Source organism: Channa argus, chromosome 16 (genome assembly GCF_033026475.1).
Source record: "Channa argus isolate prfri chromosome 16, Channa argus male v1.0, whole genome shotgun sequence".
Classification (NCBI taxonomy): domain Eukaryota; kingdom Metazoa; phylum Chordata; class Actinopteri; order Anabantiformes; family Channidae; genus Channa; species Channa argus.
In genome coordinates this window covers 21,803,877-21,825,164 of record NC_090212.1, presented here as the reverse complement: position 1 = coordinate 21,825,164, position 21,288 = coordinate 21,803,877, and the positions used below count along the sequence as shown (strand labels likewise).

Genomic DNA, 21,288 nt, shown 5'->3' with positions numbered 1-21,288 from the left:
TTTGGTTAGAGTTAAAATGCAGAGACATCCTAAAACCAAAGTAACAGCTAAGAAGGTCAAACTGGACACAAGCTGGTGTCTCTTGTCTTGTGTTCTATAATCAGCCCACCCTCCTTTGTCAACTCTAAATGTCAACTCTACTGTCACATTTTCTACAGCTGCTAAATGTTACCAATTTCCCATCACCAAACTATGCAGGTACATGGCCAAATGACTGGCAGCAGCTGCTGCCAAACAAATGCTAAATTAAGGTAAAATATTCCAATTGAAATTGATAAGTGAAAAAACTATACATTTACAGAAATGTTCCTTAAAGAATTTACAGAGAAACAATGTTGATTTACAGATTTTTCCTGAATTATTCTGATCAAACGCCTTCAATTAATTGACAGCACTAATAGTTCAGTGGCAAAACTTACCAATTTATTCCTAAATTATTATGATTATTACATTTCCTGCCCCTCATGAGTACAACCCCAATTCCAAAACAGTTGGAAAGATGTGAAATTGTAAGTAAAAATCAGAACACAACAATTTGCAAATCTCATCAACATAAAGAACATATCAGATGTTAAAACTGAGCCATTTTACCATTTAAGGGAAAATATTAGCTCATTTTGAATTTGATGGCAGCAACACCTCTGAAAAAAGTTGGCGACATAAAGCTGGAAAAGTAACTCCACACATCAAAAATAAATGGAAGAGCATTTGACAAATAATTATGTTAATTGGCAACAGGTCAGTAACATGACTGGGTACAAAAGCAGCATTTCAGAGACACAGAGGCTCTGGAATGTAAAGATGGACAGAGGTTCACCAATCTGTGGAAAACTGCGGCAATAAATTGTGGCACAGTTTCAGAAAAATGTTCCTCAACATTAAATTGACAGTTTATAATTTCATCAGGAGGAATCTCTGTGTGCAAGGGACAGGGTCAAAGGTCAAAACTGGATGCACGTGATCTTTGGGCCCTCAGGCAGCACTGCATTAAAAACCGGCCTGATTCTCTGCTGGACATCACTACATGGACTCAGGAACACGTCCAGAAATCACAGTCTGTGAACAAAGCTCACTGTGCAATTCACAAATGTAAGTTAAAGCTGTATGATGCAAAGAAGAAGCCACACGTGAACACGATCCAGAAATGCCGCCGTGTTCTCTGGGCCAAAGCTCTTTTAAAATGGTCTGAGGCAAAATGGAAAATGGACGCTGTGTCCTGCGGACTTTCATATTTCAGCAAGACTTTGCTAAACCACATACTGCATCCATCACAACAGCAGGGCTTCACAGGTGAAGAGTCGTGTTGCTGAACTGGCCTGGCTGCAGTCCAGACCTTTCACCAATACAAAACATTAGGAGCATCTTAAAATGAAAGATCCAGAAACATTGGGCCAGGACTATTGAGCAGCTTTTATCCTGCATCAAACAATAATGGGACAACATTCCTCTAAAACTCCAGCAACTCGTCTCCTCACTTCACAGATGTTAAAAGAAAAGACATTTGGTAAAAGAAGAGGGGATGCTACACACTTGTAATCATCACTCTTTTCCAACTTTATTTGACATGTGTGGCTGCCATCAAATTCACAATGAGCTAATATTTTTCATGAAATGGTAAAATGTCTCAGTTTCAACATCTGGTATATTGTTTGTGTTCTAGGTTTTACACATCTTCCCAACTTTCGTGGTTTTGGGGTTGTATTTTAGTCTTACCTCAAATGGAGTTTTAATCCAAAAAAAGTCCTAAAATCACAAATGAACCCCTGGAATCTATCTGAAGGACCCCTTGAGGTCCCTGCACCTTCGTTTGGTTTTCCGTAGCTTGGAGGTTGGAGGCTGAGGTGAAATTACAGCTTCCAAACTCTGAAAGGGAGGAAATTTGAACACCTCATGCTCCAAGACTGTCAGGGTGCTCGTGAACAAACCTCTGCAGCAGAATGTGGCTGTATTGTGGTTTTTTTTTTTTTTTTTAATTAGATAAATCCAGCTGGACAGGTAGAAGAAATGACACTGGAGGAAAGGAAAAAGCAGGAGACGCCAAGTAAAGCAGTGAGAGCGGAGACGAGGATAAAATGGAGGCGAAAAGAATGAAACTCTGCAGAAGGAAGAAAGAAACGTCAAACGAGCAGAAAGAGAAGAGGGAGAGATGTGGAAGTTTGGGTAGCTGTAGGCGGTATTAGCAGCAGCAGAGGGAATGCGTGTGTGGGAACAAATTGTCGACAGGAATTCATTAGGCTCGTTGTGCGATAACGAGTGCTTGTGGTTTTAATTGACTTAATCAACAAATAGAATTAATCAGATTTCTAATTAATGGTAATTGATTGAAATATCCACTGGGTCACTGTGCAAGCAGCCAAAATTCTCCTTCACTCTCTCCCTGTCTCTCTTTACTTTACAGTTTGTCCTTGTCTTCTTTCCCTCTCGTCCTTTCTCTGTTGGTTTACTTTGTGTCTTTCTGTGTGCTAATGGTGTTTGTCTCTCATTTTAGGCTTTTTCTTTCATTGACATTCTTACAAAATCTATTTGATTGTTGCTCTGTTGCTGTTTAGCTTTTTATTTTCTTTATTTCTATTTACTTCAGACTTTTCTAGAATTCTGTTCTCCCATGACAAAATAAGTTGAAGGGCACTGGTTGGGACATGTTGGTCTAGAATGAAGAATCACAGGTTCAACACCGTGTTTTGACCAACACAGAATAAATCAGAAGCTATTCAAACGGAGGCTGTTTGACAAATATAGGCAGCACCAGAAAGTTTTAGTATTATAACAAATTCTCTTCTCTAGCATAGATTTAGTCAAGTAAATAGAATAATAATCACATATTTATTAAATGGAAATCAATAATTACCAGTGGCCTGACAGGATTGCTTGTACGATAAGGGCTGTGGTACGAGAGATAATAGGAGCCTTGAAGCTTAATCCATGTTGAGATTAGACCCCCAGGAGAGGGGTCAGCACAACACTAACGTTATACTACAAGGAAAGGTAAAAACTTTTTAAGGTAACATGGGTCAAATTTTTTTTAATTCCTTATTAAGTAAGAATTTTGCTAATGAGAGAATATTGGTCTTGGGCAGAGTTGATAAGATAAGACATGCAGCTGACCCAGATGTGCACTTCAGCTGATTGTTGCCAATGCCAAACTCAGACTCAGTGATTATTATAGATTCCTGCACTTGTTTGGAGGCAGTGAGCACAGCAGCTCTGCACTCGGCTCGACAGGAGGCCATGTCCTGACGCTGTGTGGAGAAGAAATCGTCAAATGCAGACAGGTGGACGAGGCCTTTACATAAATGATAATCAGCTTAAAGATCTGTTCCCTACATAAGTGGATTTGTGATTCCACTGCATTTTTGGAGACACGGTTGTTTTGGTCAGTACGTAAATTCCTCGTTCCACCAACTTGCGGCTAACTTGAATGCGTTTTTCCTGTCGTTAACGTTTGCAGTCAAGTTGTCATCGATTACATCGTTTCTGATTGATTTTACTCAGAACACACTGCATAGCTCATTGTGTTTGAGCTCAGACTTTACATTTCAAAACAACTAAGTTTTTTATGTAAAATGACTAAAGGGTTTGTAGAAAATATTCCTCCGAGTGAGATGCTGTTTTTCAACCCCACTAAATCAGTTTGATGTCGTATCAGTGATAGTATCAAGAAATTTCCAATGTTGCCCAGTCTCAGCCTTGTTTCTCTGTCTGTGTCTCGCTCTGATTTCAAAGTCCTTTAATGTCATGGAAAACACAGACATAGCAGCACCACTAACAACCTCCACTCTCCTCTATCTGTCTTTTCCTTTCCCTCCCTCCCTCCCTCCCTCCCTCCACCCTCTTCATCCCGCTCTCCATCCCTCTCTTCACGGCAGGTCTCGGTAATTAGATTGTGGAGATGAGGAGGTGGAGGAGAGTTAAGAGGATTTTGTTTTTAGGAGAGCGAGATTTAAGAATGAGAGAGAGAGAGGGATGGAGTGGGAGAGATCGAGCTTGAGAGAGACAAGACGGAGGCCAGAGAGAGAGGGATAGAGGGTGAAGGGGGAATTAGAGGAAGAGGAGAGCAGATCCTCTTCTTTTTGTTTATCCTCAGTCGGTCATCCCTTCCTGAAAGAGGATGTTGAGTGACAGAGAACTGCAGATGAGGAGATAAAGACATCACTTGTTCTTTTTGTGTCTCTCCTGTTGTTCAACCTTGAATATGACCACGAAGAGAGATGTACACACAAGACAGCAACAGAGTTTTACCCTGAGAAAAATCCGAGTTCTTGTCAGGGTTCTGGGAGCCTCCTCGGTTCTCGCTAAGCCTCTTTGTGGAGCTGTAATAACCTCTGAAACAAGCCCTGATTTGTTCAACATTGATGCTGAAAAACCTCAGCGGCCTTCTTTCAATATGTAAGAGCAGTGTTTCTACTCGGAGCCCTTTCTCCGTGTCCTCAAGGATCAGCCAAAGAACATTTCTGTGCTCTGTATCCACAGTCCTACTAAGTTACCGTGTGAGGTGTGAGGTGCATTGATCCCCTTCATGTTCGCTTTTCCAGTTAACATTCTGGTGCAAAATTTAGCAACGTGGCAAAAAAATCAGGAAACCCACTCGGCAGCGACCATGTTTTCCTCGGTTTACTTGAAAACCATCTCTCACCAGGTAGTAAACTGGCACTGCTTCAGAAATCAAGGTGATCCAGCCTCGCCGTTGTCCGGCTGTGGCCGAAATGCATCAGGGGAGACTTGCATAAGCTGAACTTTTCTCAACTATTCACCGTAGTTTTGTTGGGCTCCTGCTGAACTCAGCTGCAAAGTGCTCTGATTGACAGTTATGAGCAGTATTTGCTGGCCCAGGTTATTAAATCCCTATGTTTGAATGCTGCATTAGGGTGTGACCGATACCAGCGGAACTTTCATTCTTAGGCTACAGTTAAGTCGCCCCCATTATTTCTGATCTGAGTTTTAAAATTGTTGTAAAATCAAATATTTGGTCCTGGATCCAAATTCATATGTGGATTTTTGTTACTTTTTTTAAATGTCTGATGCTTGTGCACATGTGCAGTTTGTGTCGTTAGCAGTCAGGGTCGGCCTCTCACAGTCAGTGAGTCACATTCAGGACAAGTTTTGCTGTGCGAAAAATTTCTTTTTTTTTCCCATCCCCGGGTTGATTTATCCAACTCTGGGCCAGTAACAGGAGCAGCTCTGATGCAGCTTCCTCCAACAAAAACATTAAGCATAGTCTGATCTTTGAGGCTAGTGTTTAGTTACATTAGGCAAAAATCATGTGAATCAAGATATGTGTATGTTAATCAAATGTAGAACCTGCTGATAAGTGCAATATTTACCTCACACGCTTGATGTAAATATCTGTGGTGAGTTTAACTGTTTAAATCTAGCATTAAGATGTGAACACAGCGTTATTCCCACTCCTGAAGAAGTCAAGAAAAAAAAAAACATTTTAAAAAAGTGCGTTGTAACATTACATGTCAGTATGAAGCCTTTAGTAAAACCTTATTACAGGCTGAGTTTGCCTGGATGTGACCTTACAGCCACCGTACTGTACTGTACACACACACATTTAGACTCACACAACGCCACCAGGGAGGCGTCTGCTCCTAGTCTTTCTGCAGAATCACACACAGTAACGGCCTTGATCCACAGAAGAACTGTGCCAAGTTTACAGCTTTCACATGTGCAACACCACAAACACACACGTTAGAAGCAGTATGATCTGATGTAGACAGCTGTTTGGCTGCAATGTCCACCACTGAACCGGACCGGACCGGACTCACGGGCAGAAATGGATCACGTTTTGACAGGAATGAGTAATCCACTGTTTTCTTCCAAATCAGAAGAAAACAGAGATTTGAAGCTTGCCACACTCAGGTGTGACACACAGCAGGAGAAACTGATCCAAATTAATGATTGTCAGTTCTGAACATTTTGAGGAATCGCAGTCGGATCTCTGTCCTGCTTCTTCAAGTTTCACATGTGAAGAACTCAGCAGTTTCCTCTTGTGATCTTTTTCATTTCCTGTGTCTTGCTTGTTGCCCCTGTATTTTTCTTTCTTTCTGTTGCCTTTATCTTTTCCACCCTCCTTTATCTCACTGTCACTTTAATCTCTCTCTCTCTCTCTACACTGCTCCTTTTTCTTTTACCCGTCCTATCTCACACATTTTGGGCTTTTCTGCCCGTCTCATTCCTCCCTCTACATCCTCCCTGTCTATCTCTTTCTCTGTGCCCACTCTTCGGCTTTCCATGTATTTTGGAAGAAAAGCTTTTCAGCAAATATTTGTCCGACTTTGTCTGTAGAGCCCTCTGAGTCAATATGGGCCCAGCCAGGCTCGACCGGCCAGAGAGAAACAGAGAGCGAGAGAGAAAGAAGAAAACGAGGGATCAGTGCATAAAAACCAGCAGTGCAGAAACAATAGAGACTCGGGATTGTCTCTTTCTCCTTTCTGTCTAAAAATAAACTAATAAAGAAAAGTCTTTTGCTGTCTGAAGCTAAACCAAACTGCATTTATTAAAACAGGGATAATAATTTATGTATATGTAATGTGTATTTAACCCTATCGACTTAATATTGAACAAGAAACCACTTATTTTTCATGGTTAAAAATAAAGTGTGAGTGTTCTTGCAAGTTGTGTGCACATTCAGGGTTTCTCACAGTTGCATTTGGATTCCACAACCTGAATTGTTCAGTAAAATAACATGGAACTTTGCCCTGCGATCTGGCTCCATTAGTTTATCCAGGAACTGCGTTACCCACATATCTGTGCCACTGACATCATGTTCCTTTAACACATAAGCTGTGTGTAGCAGTTGCTAGAAACAAGCTTTTTTTGGGGCAATGCTCCGCCGACTGAAATGCTGATTCAATACTTCTTTATATAAGTCGAGTAGAAATACGTAGCACAGCTCCTTGGATCTTACACACTCTCATATTTGTGGCCATTTTTGTGTCATGGTTTTGATGGTTCTGGTACAGAAACACTTTATTCCACTTGCAAAGCTCTGATTGGTTATTGATTTTTCCAACAAGCAAAATAAATAAATAGATTTTTTTAAATTAAGCTTAAAGCTTCTCGTCATGAAGAGAGTCAGTGTCTCCTCAGAAGCAGCATTGCAGTCACCTTCTCAAACTTCTTAAGGGTTTTAGTGAAGCTCGCCATACTTACCAACTTTCAACATTTTCAAATCTAAAAAAAAAAAAAAACTTTTTCAAAAGGTCATACATCTAAAAATTCAGTTATTCATGAAAAGCTGATATACTGTCAACTTGTAGAATTATTACCTCTAATTAGATGCAATAAGTTGCAACAAAGACAAACATCTGACTTGTCCTTGTAAGTTTTGATGATTAGAGCTTCGAGTTATAATAAACCCAACATGACGTTTCAAAATAAATGCTGTTAATTATTTGCACTTTCTGTTATTGTACCAGACTTTGTAGAACAGGTTCTAGAGTTATTACCGTCCTCATTCTGGCTTTAATCTACTCTAATTCATCTTGCTGCGCTGCCTCCACGCTGTCTGCTGCAGTTATTTGGCATAGAGCGAGTATCACGCAGTCATTTTGTTGTTGTTTAGAGCATCTTCTTCAACGCATACACACCTCCTGTTTGGAATAAATTTATCCATAACCCTGCAAACACACACACACACACACACACACACACAGCAGACTTGTCCTCTTGATCCTGTTTGCTGTATTCTGCATCCCCATCTCTTGTTTAGACAACCAGGCGAGCCACAAATATGCTAAACTGAAGCGAGCGAGAAAAACGAGATGAAAGACAGAAGAAGAGTTGACTGTGTGTGAGGCACGGGCAGTGTGTGTGTGTGTGTGTGTGTGTGTGTGTGTGTGTGTGCGTGCAAAACAGCGAATCCCATTTCATTGTAATAGTGTTTAATATTTATTGGAAAAATGTAAAGAAAATGTAAAGGAAGTGCTTTTCAGCAAGCAGGCAGGATTAGCATAAATAGTTTTGGAGCTTGGATGTGTTGGGTCCCTGCCGCAGAGGAGTAAGTCTGTCCCCTCGATTCTCTATGACAAACACACGCAAATACTCAGAAATACATTCATATGTTTGCACATGCACCCACATCTACACACACTCGTGCACACGCCGGGACGAGTAAACAGTCGAACATGCAAACACACACACACTCACTGACCTTTGCATGTGGAAGCTCATCAGCATATAGTGATTTATAATAGGCCCTGCCAATCCTGGTGTTTTTTCCCCCTCTGCTTATGCATTGATTACACAGGAGAAGAGGGGGAATCGGAGGGTGGGATATTGGCTGCTGTCATTTGTTTTCTGCACTGTTTCTGCTGATCAGGGATCTGTTCACGGAATTTGACTTTATGCTAATAAGTTGTTATGAATGGCCTGAATTTAACATCACTCAACTGTGGAGAATTGATTAAATAAATAAAATAAATTTTGCGCTTATTTGTTCTGCATAAAGCGTCACTTATAACGAGGGTCTCATTTTTTTATCTGATATTTTCTCCCTAATTTCTATTGGTCACAATGACACTGTACTGACCGGAGTAATGGCTGATTTCTGGAAACATGCTGGCAACAAATCGAACTTTCTAAAACACGGAGCAGTCGATCCTACTAACTGTCGGTCATTACACAGGACAACTGAACACAAGTTCAGTCAAGGTTTCTTTTAGAAAGGTTTGAATATGTTGCACCAAAAGTCCTAACATCAAAAAAGTAAGAAGAAATAAAAGTAGCTTAAGAATGTGTTGGAACAGAGGTAATAAAATGTTAACATACTGTATTAAAGTATAGGTTATCTGTGTTTTCAGTTTCTTGTAGTTTTATCACGTCTTGATGATGAAATTCCTCTGCCTTTATAAAGGCTGGTAAACAGACATCCACAGAAATAACTTTATTCTTTTATCCTTTACCAGCAAGTTCTATATTAAGAGATGGGACAGTTATACAGTTATTATATTTGTAGTCTGGACTTGAGATGACTTTGTTGTGAATTGGTGCTATACAAATAAAGATAAATTGAATTGAATTGAATACTTTTGGCGCTCTGCAGAATGTTTTCTGTGCTGTTCATGGCACCTCCTACTGTCTGTTCTAACCATCCATTTCCGTATTTTAAGTTTAATACAAACTCTACATGTAAATCATGTCACTTCTTGCTACAGTACCTGGCGACAACAAGAGCACAGAGATTCGTCCCTGTCTGAAAAGAAAGATTTGTTTGGGTGTCTGTGTTAGCAGCTTTAATTTGATTGTTTGTTCCTCCCTCCTGAATGTCTTCCACCAGTCTCTGTGCTCGGAGGTGCGAGCTCGGCGCCGAGGAATGGCCTCTATCCTAAAACTCTGCCAGAAGCTGCTGCAGCAAAGCCAGGTGGGTAAAAGAACTTTGATGACCTCAGCACCTATGATTTCACTTGGCTTCACTTTGACTCGGACCCTTATGACTGAAGGAAGTTTTCTTATTTTAGTTGTTTTAATAAAAAAAACAAAACAAAAAACGCTTTGCCAGTTATAGTTTCAGGAACGTTAGCTTTTTCTTTGTTTTGTCCGTATATAAAACTGTGAGACAGACAGACACAGACACTCATGAATTAGCCTCATCCTGAGAGGAATTAAATGAATAAAATTAGGAATTGGCTTAAAATAGTTAATTTCAGAGGAGCTAGTATAACTATGATAAATCTCTCTCTCCCTTCCCCACCATCGGGACAGTCGGGCCCCATGGCAGAGGTGGGCCCAGAGGCGGAGCAGCACCGGGAGGCCCTGCAGCTACTGTCAATCAACCTGGCGAGGAGGTGGGAGGCCATCGTGATGCAGGCACTGCAGTGGCAGAACAGACTGAAGAGAGAGCTGGGAGAGCAGCAGGTTAGAGTGATCTGACATTCACACTTTACATTCTTCACTAGCACTGCGGGCAGTGAGCTGAAGCACGGTTACACTCAGTGAGCATGTCAGAATTTGATTTGATGCTAAAATGCAGCGTGAAAGACAGATGGTGCTGTGATTGAAGCTGCAGTGTTTCAGTTACGGAGCATTCTTTACAGCTCACGTGTTGTGGAATTAGCATCGACCGTGGAATGAACACACAAACCTAAAGTTGTATATGTTCCTCAGGTATAATCGGGCAAATAAAACAAAATATGAACAAATTAAATGTAAAATTATTTGTGTAAATCACCATAAATAAAGTGAAAAGCTAGAGACGCCAAAGCGGTGTGAAGCATCATAAGGACATTGTGGAAAAATGTGAAAATTTTCCTCTACATGTTTCCCATTAAAGCTGAAGGTTTACAATTTGGGCACTTGGCTACTGATTGGGCCTAAGTGATGTGCTTTTCTCTTCGTTGGCATGATACTGGGTTTATGATTCAATATATTCACAGCAAAATTCAAAAATGTGCTTTATTACTATTCCTGTTTTTCCTTTTCTGCCACTGGTTTTAGTTTTTTCTTATAAAGCAACCACTTGAGCAGCAATGTGCAAAAAAAAAAGATCCGATTCCGTTCAGTGCAAACTACAGACTTTTCCCTGCACGTCCTGGTCCCTGCGTTTAACAGAAATCAGAACCCGAACTGAATGCGCATTTGCAAAATCCTTAACATGTTCACGCAATGTTTGAAAACACATCCAATAAAACAGGAACCTTCCCTCCCATGGTCACATCGTTTCTTTGGGATTCTGATATTTCTGGGGTAAATTCATTAGATTTTAGCTGGAAGTGGCAGTTGTGGATAGGAATCTCCATTATATAGGGGCCATAACTGTCTACTGAAAAGTTCAAGGCCATCTTGGCTTTTGGGTTAAGCTCAGTACAGGGTGAAGCTTCATGCCACGGAGACGGTTAACAAAAACTAATCTGTTAGTTTCCCGGTGTGATCAGAGTCAGTGATTCCTCTGCCGCTTCCTCCGCAAACAAAAGAAACTTTGCAAATGAGATTGTAGCCTGACAGTTTGCATATCACAGTGCCGTCCGCGTCTGTCACCGTGACAACACATCGCCAAAAGGTTTGACTCGTTAGAAATCTGCGTCCCGGCTTCCAACCGCTGGCTGCACACGGTGTCAGTTCAACACTGCAGGTGACAGCTCAGCGCACGTGTAGCTCATGGCAGAACACGAAGCGCTGAGCACTTGGTTCGTGGTGGAGCTGTCCGGGGCCGAGCCGCTGGGGCCAAACAAGGCAGAGAGAGAGAGCTGAGTGCTGAGAGCTGCAGCACAATGGAGCTGGTATGGATTCCTAATGGTGATGAATATGGTTTTGTGTAGAGACAGGAGGGAGGGAGGGGGCATCAGGGAAGGTTCTGCACACACAGAAACACACACTTACGTAACATAAAAAGCTGTTAAGTCTCAAGCAGACACTGACACACACATGCAGGTAAACCCAGCCCCCGCAGCCACACTCATGTTATATATTGACAGTGACGTAAATACTTGTGTGTTACATAAATGCTTGCACACACACATAATATACACACAGATACACACCAAGGCCATTAATTGGCACATAGTGTTAAGAGCTCAAACAGAACAGACAAACTAAGAAGGTGGGAGGGAACAGCAGAGCAGGACAGAGGGGAGAAGTGCAGTATGTGTAGATCTCAATCTTCAAGGACTTGGCCAATAATAAGTGTGAGTGTGTCATGTAGTGAAAACACTATAAGACAGGAAACACTTTAATACCAGTTTAAGACTAATCCATCCATAAACTGCTTGTCCTGCTGCGGGTTGCAGGGCTGCTTGAGCCAGTCATGGGGTGAGAGGTCTGTGCTGTTCTAAGGTTACTCTGTTACTGGCTCCTCTTCTTAGGTCTGAAATGTTTCGCTACTTCATTTCTTTGCTGTTGGTGACTTTTAAATGACAGGCGTTTGTAAAGGGTGTGAAAAGACATGAAACCTTTCTCATCAGTCAAGTAGTAATAATAATAATAAAAAAAAAAAAGACTTGTAAGTCGCAAGGCAGCAAAAATCTAAGTCAAGGAGAAAACATCGAAGCAAAGTCCTGTCAGAAAAGTGTTCACAGTTCATGAGATGAAGTTTTTTTATAACCTTTAAGTGCATAGGAAGGTTTTCGGTTCTGTTTGATTATTGGGAGTGAGTTTGCTGAGCGTGCAGAGTTTGGTAGCTATCGCAAGATCATTGCGCTACCTGCTGTCAAACTTTCAGCACAAGGAGAACTAAGCAAATCTAAAGCTGAAATAAATCAGTCGATACAAATAGATCAAATGTCATTACTTTGTACATTAAGCTGCTTGTTCGAGGAAGTTTAAGGTTTTGCATGAACAGCCAGGACGTGTTAACAAGGTCATGATTTATTTCAGTGTCCTAACAACTAACTATAAGTATAAAACAACAGACGTTATTCAACCAGTACCAGTGTGTGTGTGTGTGTGTGTGTGTGTGTGTGTGTGTGTGTGTGTGTGTGTGTGTGTCATCCTGGTTTCTGAGCTTAATGCACATAACTGAACTGAATAGTAGAATGAGATGTTGTGATTTGGGAAAAAGTTGAGAATCAGCCTAATGCTGCTGTTTGTGTGCTGTTCACACACACACACACACTCACACACACACACACACTTTGTAGAAGAGGAGAAGACAAATAACAGAGGCCGAACACTCTGACCTCGCTGCCTGGCTGGAGAGTAATTTCACTTCTCCTGGAGATGGGAGAGGAATAAAGAGAGAGGGGGGGAGAGAAGCAGGGAGGTGTGGGAGGGAAGTGGAGAGAGAAGGAGGCAGAGCAGCATATATCTGGGTGGTTTAGCTTATAAATGAACACTTCTGCTCAGTGATAAAACGATGTCCTCTGCTGGTTTCTCTCTGTGCCTTTGTGTAAATGAGTCTGCTTGCTTGCGTACAAATGCACGTTTCAGACTTCAGCTGCGGCCTTTTTTTGTGTTGTTTGTGTGTGTGTGTGTGTTTGTGTAATTTTATCTGAACAGCTTTGCCGCCTAACTCTCGGACCATTGTCCTCAGAGCTGAAACCATCAGATGAATCAGTTTATCAGTCAAATCACTTTTCTGTCTTTGCAGATGTAGAGTGAGTTTTCTGACAGAAACAGCTAATTAGACTGTTTGCACAGCTCCTCAGTCCTCTCGTCCATGGTTTCACCAAAGGGTGCTGCACAGTGACGACAGGACTTCTTGAAGACCTGTCATCTCAAAGGCTTCAAAAATGTCAAAGCGGTTCCTTTAAGATTCTTCATCTGGGGAAGAAGGACCATCACGCCTTTTACATCATCACAGCTCTTGTCTAAGGGAGCTGTAGTCTCATCTTTGCGCAGCATTGTTTCATTTGTGGAGTTATTTTCATGTCTCGTGTACAGCAGATGAAGTATCCTGTTTTACCTCTGATTTGATGTAAATGAGTCTAAATTAAAGCTGCAGGGTGTTGTGGGGATGAGATTTTACGACCTGTAAGTTGACTGTAATATATGCAAATGATATTTTCTAACACTTTCCACACGATTATGAAATATATTTTCGATTGGAGTTCTGAGCAACGCATGGAGGTTTTCATTCAGCGTTTCCACTACATTCAAAGCAGCCTGTCTGCTCCCCTACTCTGCATGGAGAGGTGATGCATCTGTGCGGTGCTATTCATTTTGCGTCAGACTGGTGATGCCGGGCTCCCACAGCACTTTGACAACTGGTACAGCAGAGAGCCGAGCAGCAGCAGCAGCTCCGGGAGGAGCGCGGGCACATGAATAATCACCCAGACGCTGCTAGATAGCTGCGCTCTCCTTGGGCCTTCCAGCAGATGCTATGCTAACAAATGGGAGCAGTCAAACCACAGCTAATAGGAAAAAGTTTCCAGATTTCACCTGAAGAAAACACTGCACAGGTCCCTCACATGCACACACACACACACACACACACACATTGTCACACGCTGTGACACGGGCAGTCAAACACCAGACTCTGTGTGTGCTCATGTGAACCTGCTCATGTCTCAGACAGACAATTATCACCAGTTTATTTTAACCTGACTCTTTTGCAACATAAGTGATGAGCTTTTTAAAGAATGACCTCACGATCCCCCTATCAACCCCCCGCTTCTTTTTCTTTTCTTGCTTTTTTTGTTTTTTCAATTTCAAGTTGAACATCAGTTTCAACCTTTGATTTGTTGTGTTTCGACCAATTTTAATCAAAAAGAGATTCGGTTTCTGTTTCCGTTGTTCCAACTGTTTTTGGAAACTGGTTTTCTGCGTGATTGTGTTTAAAGCCTCTGATGCCACTAAATCCCGCTGAAACTCACCAAAGTTAGTTCAGAAACATCTGGACCAAGAGTTTACAGAGAAATCCTCTGGCATGTTGCTGGAGTCTGGGTGGGAAATCATCGCCACTCTTTGACTGCTAAATGTGTCTGCGTGGACTTTGCCAGCTCTGTCTCTCTGGCAGGTTCCCAACAACACTTTCAACTTATTTCCTGCTTTTAAAAGGATGTGTTGTTTAGGTCACCGTGCCCACTGGACACCAGGAGTCCCCTCCACGCTCTGTCAGGGGTCCGAAAAACTCCAACAATTAAAGTGTTAAGAAATTATAGAAATGAGAAAAATGACTGAGGTTTTCGTGGGTCATCAAATACTCAATGTGATTGGATTAGGCTGATTGATAGCCTCTCCCCTCAGTGCTGAATGTGTTTTTGAATGTGTATGCAGTGGCAAAACCCAGTTCAGTCATTACCCCCATCTCCCTTATCAGCATGAGGGGAATAAACACAAATCTAATAGAAATTCATTACACAGACCCACACACACACACACACACACACGCTAACATACAGAGAGCCAACTAGTTTATTAGATTAATAGGCTATGAATGGCTAATACGAATTACCCCTCTCTCTTGTTAACGAGACGCGGAGCAATTTGTTTAATTATGTCTGTGGAAGGGAAGAATTTCTGTGTCTAAGCATATTTTTAGACAGCCGAGCTTTCTGAAGGTTTTTGATTACGTATTTACTTTAGGGTTTTCAGCTTCGTGCTCTTTCTCTCAGAAGTCGTTTTTGAATAATTCATCGCTTTGTTCCAGAGCAGAATAATTTGTGTTGAGATTTATGAGCAATTGCTTTGGGGTGGGCTGATTTTCTTTCTTTCTTTTCTTTTTTTTTTAAAATGATCACAGAACGTGTTCTGTCAGAGTCGGGTGTCAGTGTCGGGGTTTTTTTTTAAGCGGCGGCCCGAGTCGAGACAGGCCTCTCAGAAAGGACTCGGGATTTGCTACATGTCTTTTTAAAGAGTGTTTTGGTGCCAAAACAAGATACACGCTCTTTGAGAAAAGCATGACCTCTCTGCATTTCATGGCACAAAATAAAACATTTTGTGTCATGAAATGATCGTAGAAAACTTCCTTTATTTAACACCAACACGCGTAGGAATTGCTTCTAGTTTATCATTTGAATTACACTGCCTTTATTTCCATCTGAACAGGCTATTTGGCTCATATTAGACCTTCTGAAACCAAGAGATTTTAAGTTATTAAGCTCTTTTTAGGACTTTCTAGAAATTAAGGTTCACAACATGAAATGAGACAAACATAAATTAGGCAAATTGGTTCATCCGTGCCACAGAAGTCATACTAGCATCAGGTAATATTTTGACTCTATAATTGCCCAAATGTCTTGTTAAGCTGGAGATTTCAGCCATGTATTAAGCAGCGAACACCCACAGTCAACATTAATGTCAAGGGATTCATTGTAGGTGAGGTATGCTCATGTTTTTTAATAAAATCACTGTACACCAGCAACATTTTCCAATGTTGAACCCGAAGACCTTGAAAATCAGATGTAATTTGTAGAATCCAGATAAGATCACTTTTAAATGTCCTCTGCACATTCAGTTACTTGTTGATTTTCTTATGACCTTTTGCGTTGGCTGGGACATCATTTCAGGACCTTCGAAGCATTGCCATCATTAATTACTAAAATATGTTCCTATTTTCATTATTCACTTTGCTTTAGTTGATTTCCAACACAAGTTGATTTTAGTCTTTTGCAAATGTTTCTTTGTAGTGTTTGACATTATGACAGAGAAAAAAGCTTTAATGTGCAGCACGATGAAGGTGTTGTAGATTCATTGTTTGGGCTTTTTGCAGTCACTTAAATATTACTTTTACACAAAAATAAAACTTTTTTCTTTCTTTTTTCTTTGTTCCCTCTTTTTGCAGGTTCCTGGGAACTTTCTTGAAGTGGGTCTCGTCGACCTCCGCCAGATCAGCCCAGTCCCGGCTGATCCAGTGGCACCTGGCCCAGATGACTCCTGGGAATGGGATGAAACGGATATGACGATCTCAGAACCACAGCCACAAGAAGTAATAGAACCCGACCTTACACAGAACCTCCCCACAGAACCCAATCTGTCTTTGAACGGTGGTCTGTTCGACGAAAATCAGCCCGACACTATACAAAGCGGTGTCCCATCGAGTCAACATTCTGAGATGGTGGCTCAGCCCAGTGTGACCTCCCAAACTCTCCCCCCTAACAACAATCAGATATACCAGGTGTACAGCCTCTATAATGTGGAATTATACAGTAAGCCTCCCTACCATTCTTCTTCACTGCACAAAACCAAATCAGGAAAACGAAAACAGCAACTCCTGCTTAAAAGCCTGAGTAAGGACTCCTCGTTCTCCTCCATTGAGTCCCTCCCAGACCTCCTGGGTGGTTTGATGTCAAACAGCCGAGGAGGAGAAAGAATTACTGGGAACCAGGAAGGGGACAGTGACGGGGAGGGGGGACGACTAAGCGGCCAATCGGACAGTCGTCGGTCAGAGTGTGAGAGCGGGATTGTTAGTGATACAGGAGACATGGAGACGACACAGAACTCTGAAGCCCAGGGAGCAGAAAAGGATCAGGTGAAAGAAGAGAAGAGAAAAGAGAGGAGGAAGGATGATGCTGATTTGGTCGAGCACAAAGACAACAGCAGCAAGTACAACCAAAGAATGAAAAAGAAAGAAGAGAAAGGATGGAGGAAGGAAGACATTAAAGGGGAAAGCAGAAGAAACAAAGAGGAGGAAAAAAGGAAAAAGCACAGGAGAGGAGGAGGTGAAGCTGTGGAGATCTTAATCAACGGGCACGGGATCCTGACTCCCGCTGACTCTGACTCTGACTTTGAGGTGGGAGGACTCAGTGTAGACTCCCCCAGGCCCTCCTTGCCTCGCAGTGACATCACAGAGCCCATAGGTCACCAGTTTAGCGGTTTGGAGACTCCTCCTGCTGTCAGTCGACAACCATCAAGTCCAGTATTATCTCAGGGCTCCTCTCTGGAGTCTCTGCTGGCCCTGGGTGTAGAGCTGTTTCCCTCCAAAGATCCACTGCATCATAACGCCTCTCTGGACACCAACCTGGGCCCATATCACAGCACTGAAGGTGAGACAAAAGACAGTCTGACCAGCGTGGGACAGGTGGACCTGGGGCAGAGCCAAGAGCTGGAGGGACGTGAACCAGGGATGGGGAAGAACAATCAAAATGTGCAAGAAGAACTGTCCTCTGGTGAGCTAAGCCGAAGAACCCTCGACCTCCTGAAGCGCCTGGAAAACATTCAGAGTCCTCTGGCCGGGAAGATGACACGCAGTGTTTCAGACCTGACGCTTCGGAGCAGCTGCCCACGGCGAAACCAACTCCCAGCATCCCCCTCCCTAGGTGGCCGACACTCACCCCTTTCTGGGATTTCAAGCTCTTCACGGAAAGGACCCCCATCCCTGATCAACGAGAGTTCAGCCACAGCATCGTTAACTGAGCTGAGCAGCACAGAGGACTCGTCTCTCGGGTCCGAGGATTTCGTCACGCTCAGCGGCAATCAACGGCACAGCTTCTTGGATGTCGGCATGGTCACAAACGCCAACTCAAGCTCATATAGGAAGGGTTGCCATGGGAAGAGCCGAGGAGCACATGGGATGGACAAAGCAGATGCATCGAGTTTGAGCATGGTGGTGAATGTGTCTTGTACATCAGCATGCACAGACGAGGATGAAGACGATAGCGACCTGCTCTCTTCCTCCACGCTTACACTCACAGAGGAGGAGCTCGGCGTTCGGGATGGAGAAGAAGGGGAGGAGGAGAGGTTAAGTGGTGCGTCATCTGGAAATGAGGACGATGAAGAAGATGAGGAAATGGAAGGGTCATACGTCCTGGGGCTGGAGTACATGAAGAGGGAGCTGCAGAATTGGGTCCGGTCTCCTCGCTCCTCCTCCTCTTGTTCTAAGACAGAGGCAGGCCTCCGGGATGAGCTGCAGTGTGGGACCCTCGTATCCCCCAACTTTGCATTACCACTGTCTCAGAACAAGGAGCAGCCGCACTGTTTCCTTAACCAGTCTGCTGCCAAATTAATAGAAACCAACAAAAACAGTAACGACGTGAAAGCGGATGAGAAAGAACAGGACAAGGAAGAAGAAAACAAGAGGAATGCAACAAGAAGCTACATCTGCCAGTTTGTGGATGACATGGAGAATGGAAATGTGGACCAGAGCTGTTTAAGAGTAAAGGATGAAGATGTCGAGCTCCTCAGAGAAGAGTCAAGTGTGTTCACAAAGAAAGGAGAGACTCTGAGGGATATCTATGTTTTTGGCAAAACAGGGGAATCAGGTCCAGATGTTGGTGATTCAGCAAAGCAGCTGTCTGCAACAACATCCTCCGAACTCACCTTCCAGTCCAAACGTGCTTCCTCTTTGGTGGGACAGCTTAGAGGGGAGTTGCCCTGCCACAGCTCCTTCCTTCCCTCACCTCCCTCCCTCTCACCAGTGGAGGACTGCAGATCTCACGCTGCCTTGCAAAATGGCAGGTCGGCGCTCGGTGGAAGGAAGGCCATCACCATTCAGGAAAAGTTCAAGTTCTCATCTTTTGTGACGGAGGAGACAAGGAGGGAAGTTAGAGACAAAGAATCATCCCTGCCGCCCAAAAAACGGCACAGTTCCTCCTGCTGCAGCCACCTCCCGCCCCCCGTTTCCCTCCATTCTCGCAGTGTAGATGAGGGCAAGAAAGAGAACGTGCATGACTTTGTAATGCAGATTATTGACCTGACCGCACTGGCACTTAAGAGCAAAGAGAATGAGCCTGAAGAACCGAATCGGACCGAGACCAGCAGGTCCAAGCCAGACCCAGCTCCTGCGTCACTAGCTCAGATCAGAGACAAGGTACAGTATTAGTTCTAGAAAATACGGAGCGAATGGCAAAATAATCAGGTTACAGATGTTATTGTCAAAAAAAAATACATTCAAGTAGTTTTATTGCAAATGTAAAAATCTAATTAGGTGAACAGAGATGAAAATAGCACTTTAGTGTGGCAGCAAATTACAAACTAATGAAATTAAATATTTTTCTTTTTAAGGATGCAACATCATTAAGTCATGTTTGACCTCATATTCTGTACATTCTGAGGACAAATGAATCCAAAAGTAGCAAAAGTTATCTCAGTTAATTTGTTCGCTGAGTTGTAGTAATTCAATAAATCGCATCACAGATCATAACTTTAGGATGTAATGACTAATTTATTCAGTCTCTTTCAGTGAAGTAATCTAAAAGCTAATCAGTTTTGAATCTTCACTTTATTCCCAAAAACACTGACTGCACCTCCAGTAAAACGTGAAAATGCAAGAAGAGAAGGTTTCAAATATGAAGGATAATGATGAATGATTGAGCATCATATATACATAAAAAACACAACCACATGTCCAAGAAAATTCATCACAATAAAAGAAACCAAGCAACAATAAACACAGAACTAAAGTGGATTTTATTTTTGTCCTCTTTCATTGAGAGTCAGAAACTGGCAAAAGCAAACAAAAGAAATCTTTTCAGACTTTCTCCTTCCTCCTCCAGGTCCTTGAACATTCCCACCGGCCTCTTCACCTTCACAAGGGAGACTTCTACTCCTACCTGTCTCTCTCCTCCCACGACAGCGACTGTGGCGAGGTCACTCAGTTCTCAGAGGACAAGAGCTCCAGTCCGGCTCCCTACAGCATCCCAACAGCACAAGGCCTCGACAGCCCGAGCCCTGAGCTGTTTACCCAGAAAATATCCCCCTCCAGCCCAGCTCAGCTTTCCAAACACTCCTCTTCTGGCCTTGGCTCCAAGAACAACTTGTGTGCTCTTAATTTGACACCTGCTGACAGCTTGGCTAAGGGCAGCCATGCTGAAGAGCCAGCTAGCCCCACTCTGTCCCTCCCCCCTAGCCCAGACATCAGGGACGAGGAGACCTTGTTTGCAGCCTGCACTGAGGAGGTCTACCTGGGACCACCTCTCTGCTACAGCATGGTGCTCAACAAGAAACCTCGGAAGTACCTGCAGAGGGAGACTTTGGAGCATTTGTCTTCACCGGGTCTTGGCAGTGAACTGAAAACCAGTGTAGCTTACTCGCAGCATCATTCAATACCAAATGATAGTCTTCAATATTCGTCTCAAGAGGGCCCCCATTCAGGTCAAACTTTGAGCCACTTGTCCCCCCCAAGGACAGAGGAGTATGTGTTGGATAGAAGCCAAGGTCATCTGTATTTTCAAGGGTTCGGTCCCACAACAGAGGAAACACACAGCTCCAGATCTCCTTTCCTGGAGTCGTGCTACAGCTCATTTTCCACCTCCTCGCCCTCAACAAGCTCCTCCGCCTCCCTCCGAGGGCCCGGCTCCAAACCAAGCGGCGGCAACCCTCCCTCTGCTCCTCCTCTGTCTTCTGGCACAGAGGAAGAGAAGCGAGGTGAGGACCCGTACCTCCTCTGTGATGTCGCTGGAGGAGAAGTCGCAGTCTGTGCGAGTGTCAGCGTGCAGCAAGAGGAGAGGAGTCGTAATGAGGGGCCTCCTTATCTTAATCCCCGGGCGCGTGTCGCCCCGATAGACTCCTCCGCAGCCGAATGTTTGGCAGATACCAAAGCGCTTGAATCCAATATGGGCGCCGTAATGACCAAGATAAGTGTCTGCAGCTCCGCTACAAATCCCTCAAAAGAGCCAGCCGCCACCGCCACGCGTATTAATCCCAAAATTAACTGCTTGGCGATGAGAGAGGCAGATAGGGGGGAGGGGGAGAGGCGAGGAGAGGATGCTCGACGGGTGAAGGAGGAGGAGAAGGGGAGGAGAGGATGCAGTGGCTCGCAGCAGGAAGCAAAGGCAGCAGCAGTGAAGCAGGTTAGTGCTCCAGGTATTAGCCTGATCTGCTATCTCAGGACATTATACAGGGCCGTGATACTGCTCTTCACCTCTCTAGGACTCAGGTAATAGTCCGAGCCGGGCGGCACAGTGGGTGTGAATGTAATGAGGACAGTGTGCATTTTTCTCATGTACGTAACCTCCCGTCTCCTCCTCCTCGCTC

At 43.4% G+C, this 21,288-nt stretch overlaps 1 protein-coding gene across 5 annotated transcripts in view; it reads left to right on the top strand.

Moving 5' to 3' along the window:
* akap6 (A kinase (PRKA) anchor protein 6) overlaps positions 1 to 21,288 on the top strand; it is a 184,307-nt gene that overhangs the window by 154,383 nt on the left and 8,636 nt on the right. For all 5 annotated transcript variants that reach the window (XM_067478824.1, XM_067478827.1, XM_067478823.1 and 2 more), the window contains 4 exons: positions 9,281 to 9,364; positions 9,706 to 9,858; positions 16,160 to 19,123; positions 19,809 to 21,104. In XM_067478824.1, coding sequence (XP_067334925.1) covers positions 9,281 to 9,364; positions 9,706 to 9,858; positions 16,160 to 19,123; positions 19,809 to 21,104 — 4,497 coding nt within the window. The remainder of the gene's footprint in view (positions 1 to 9,280; positions 9,365 to 9,705; positions 9,859 to 16,159; positions 19,124 to 19,808; positions 21,105 to 21,288) is intronic.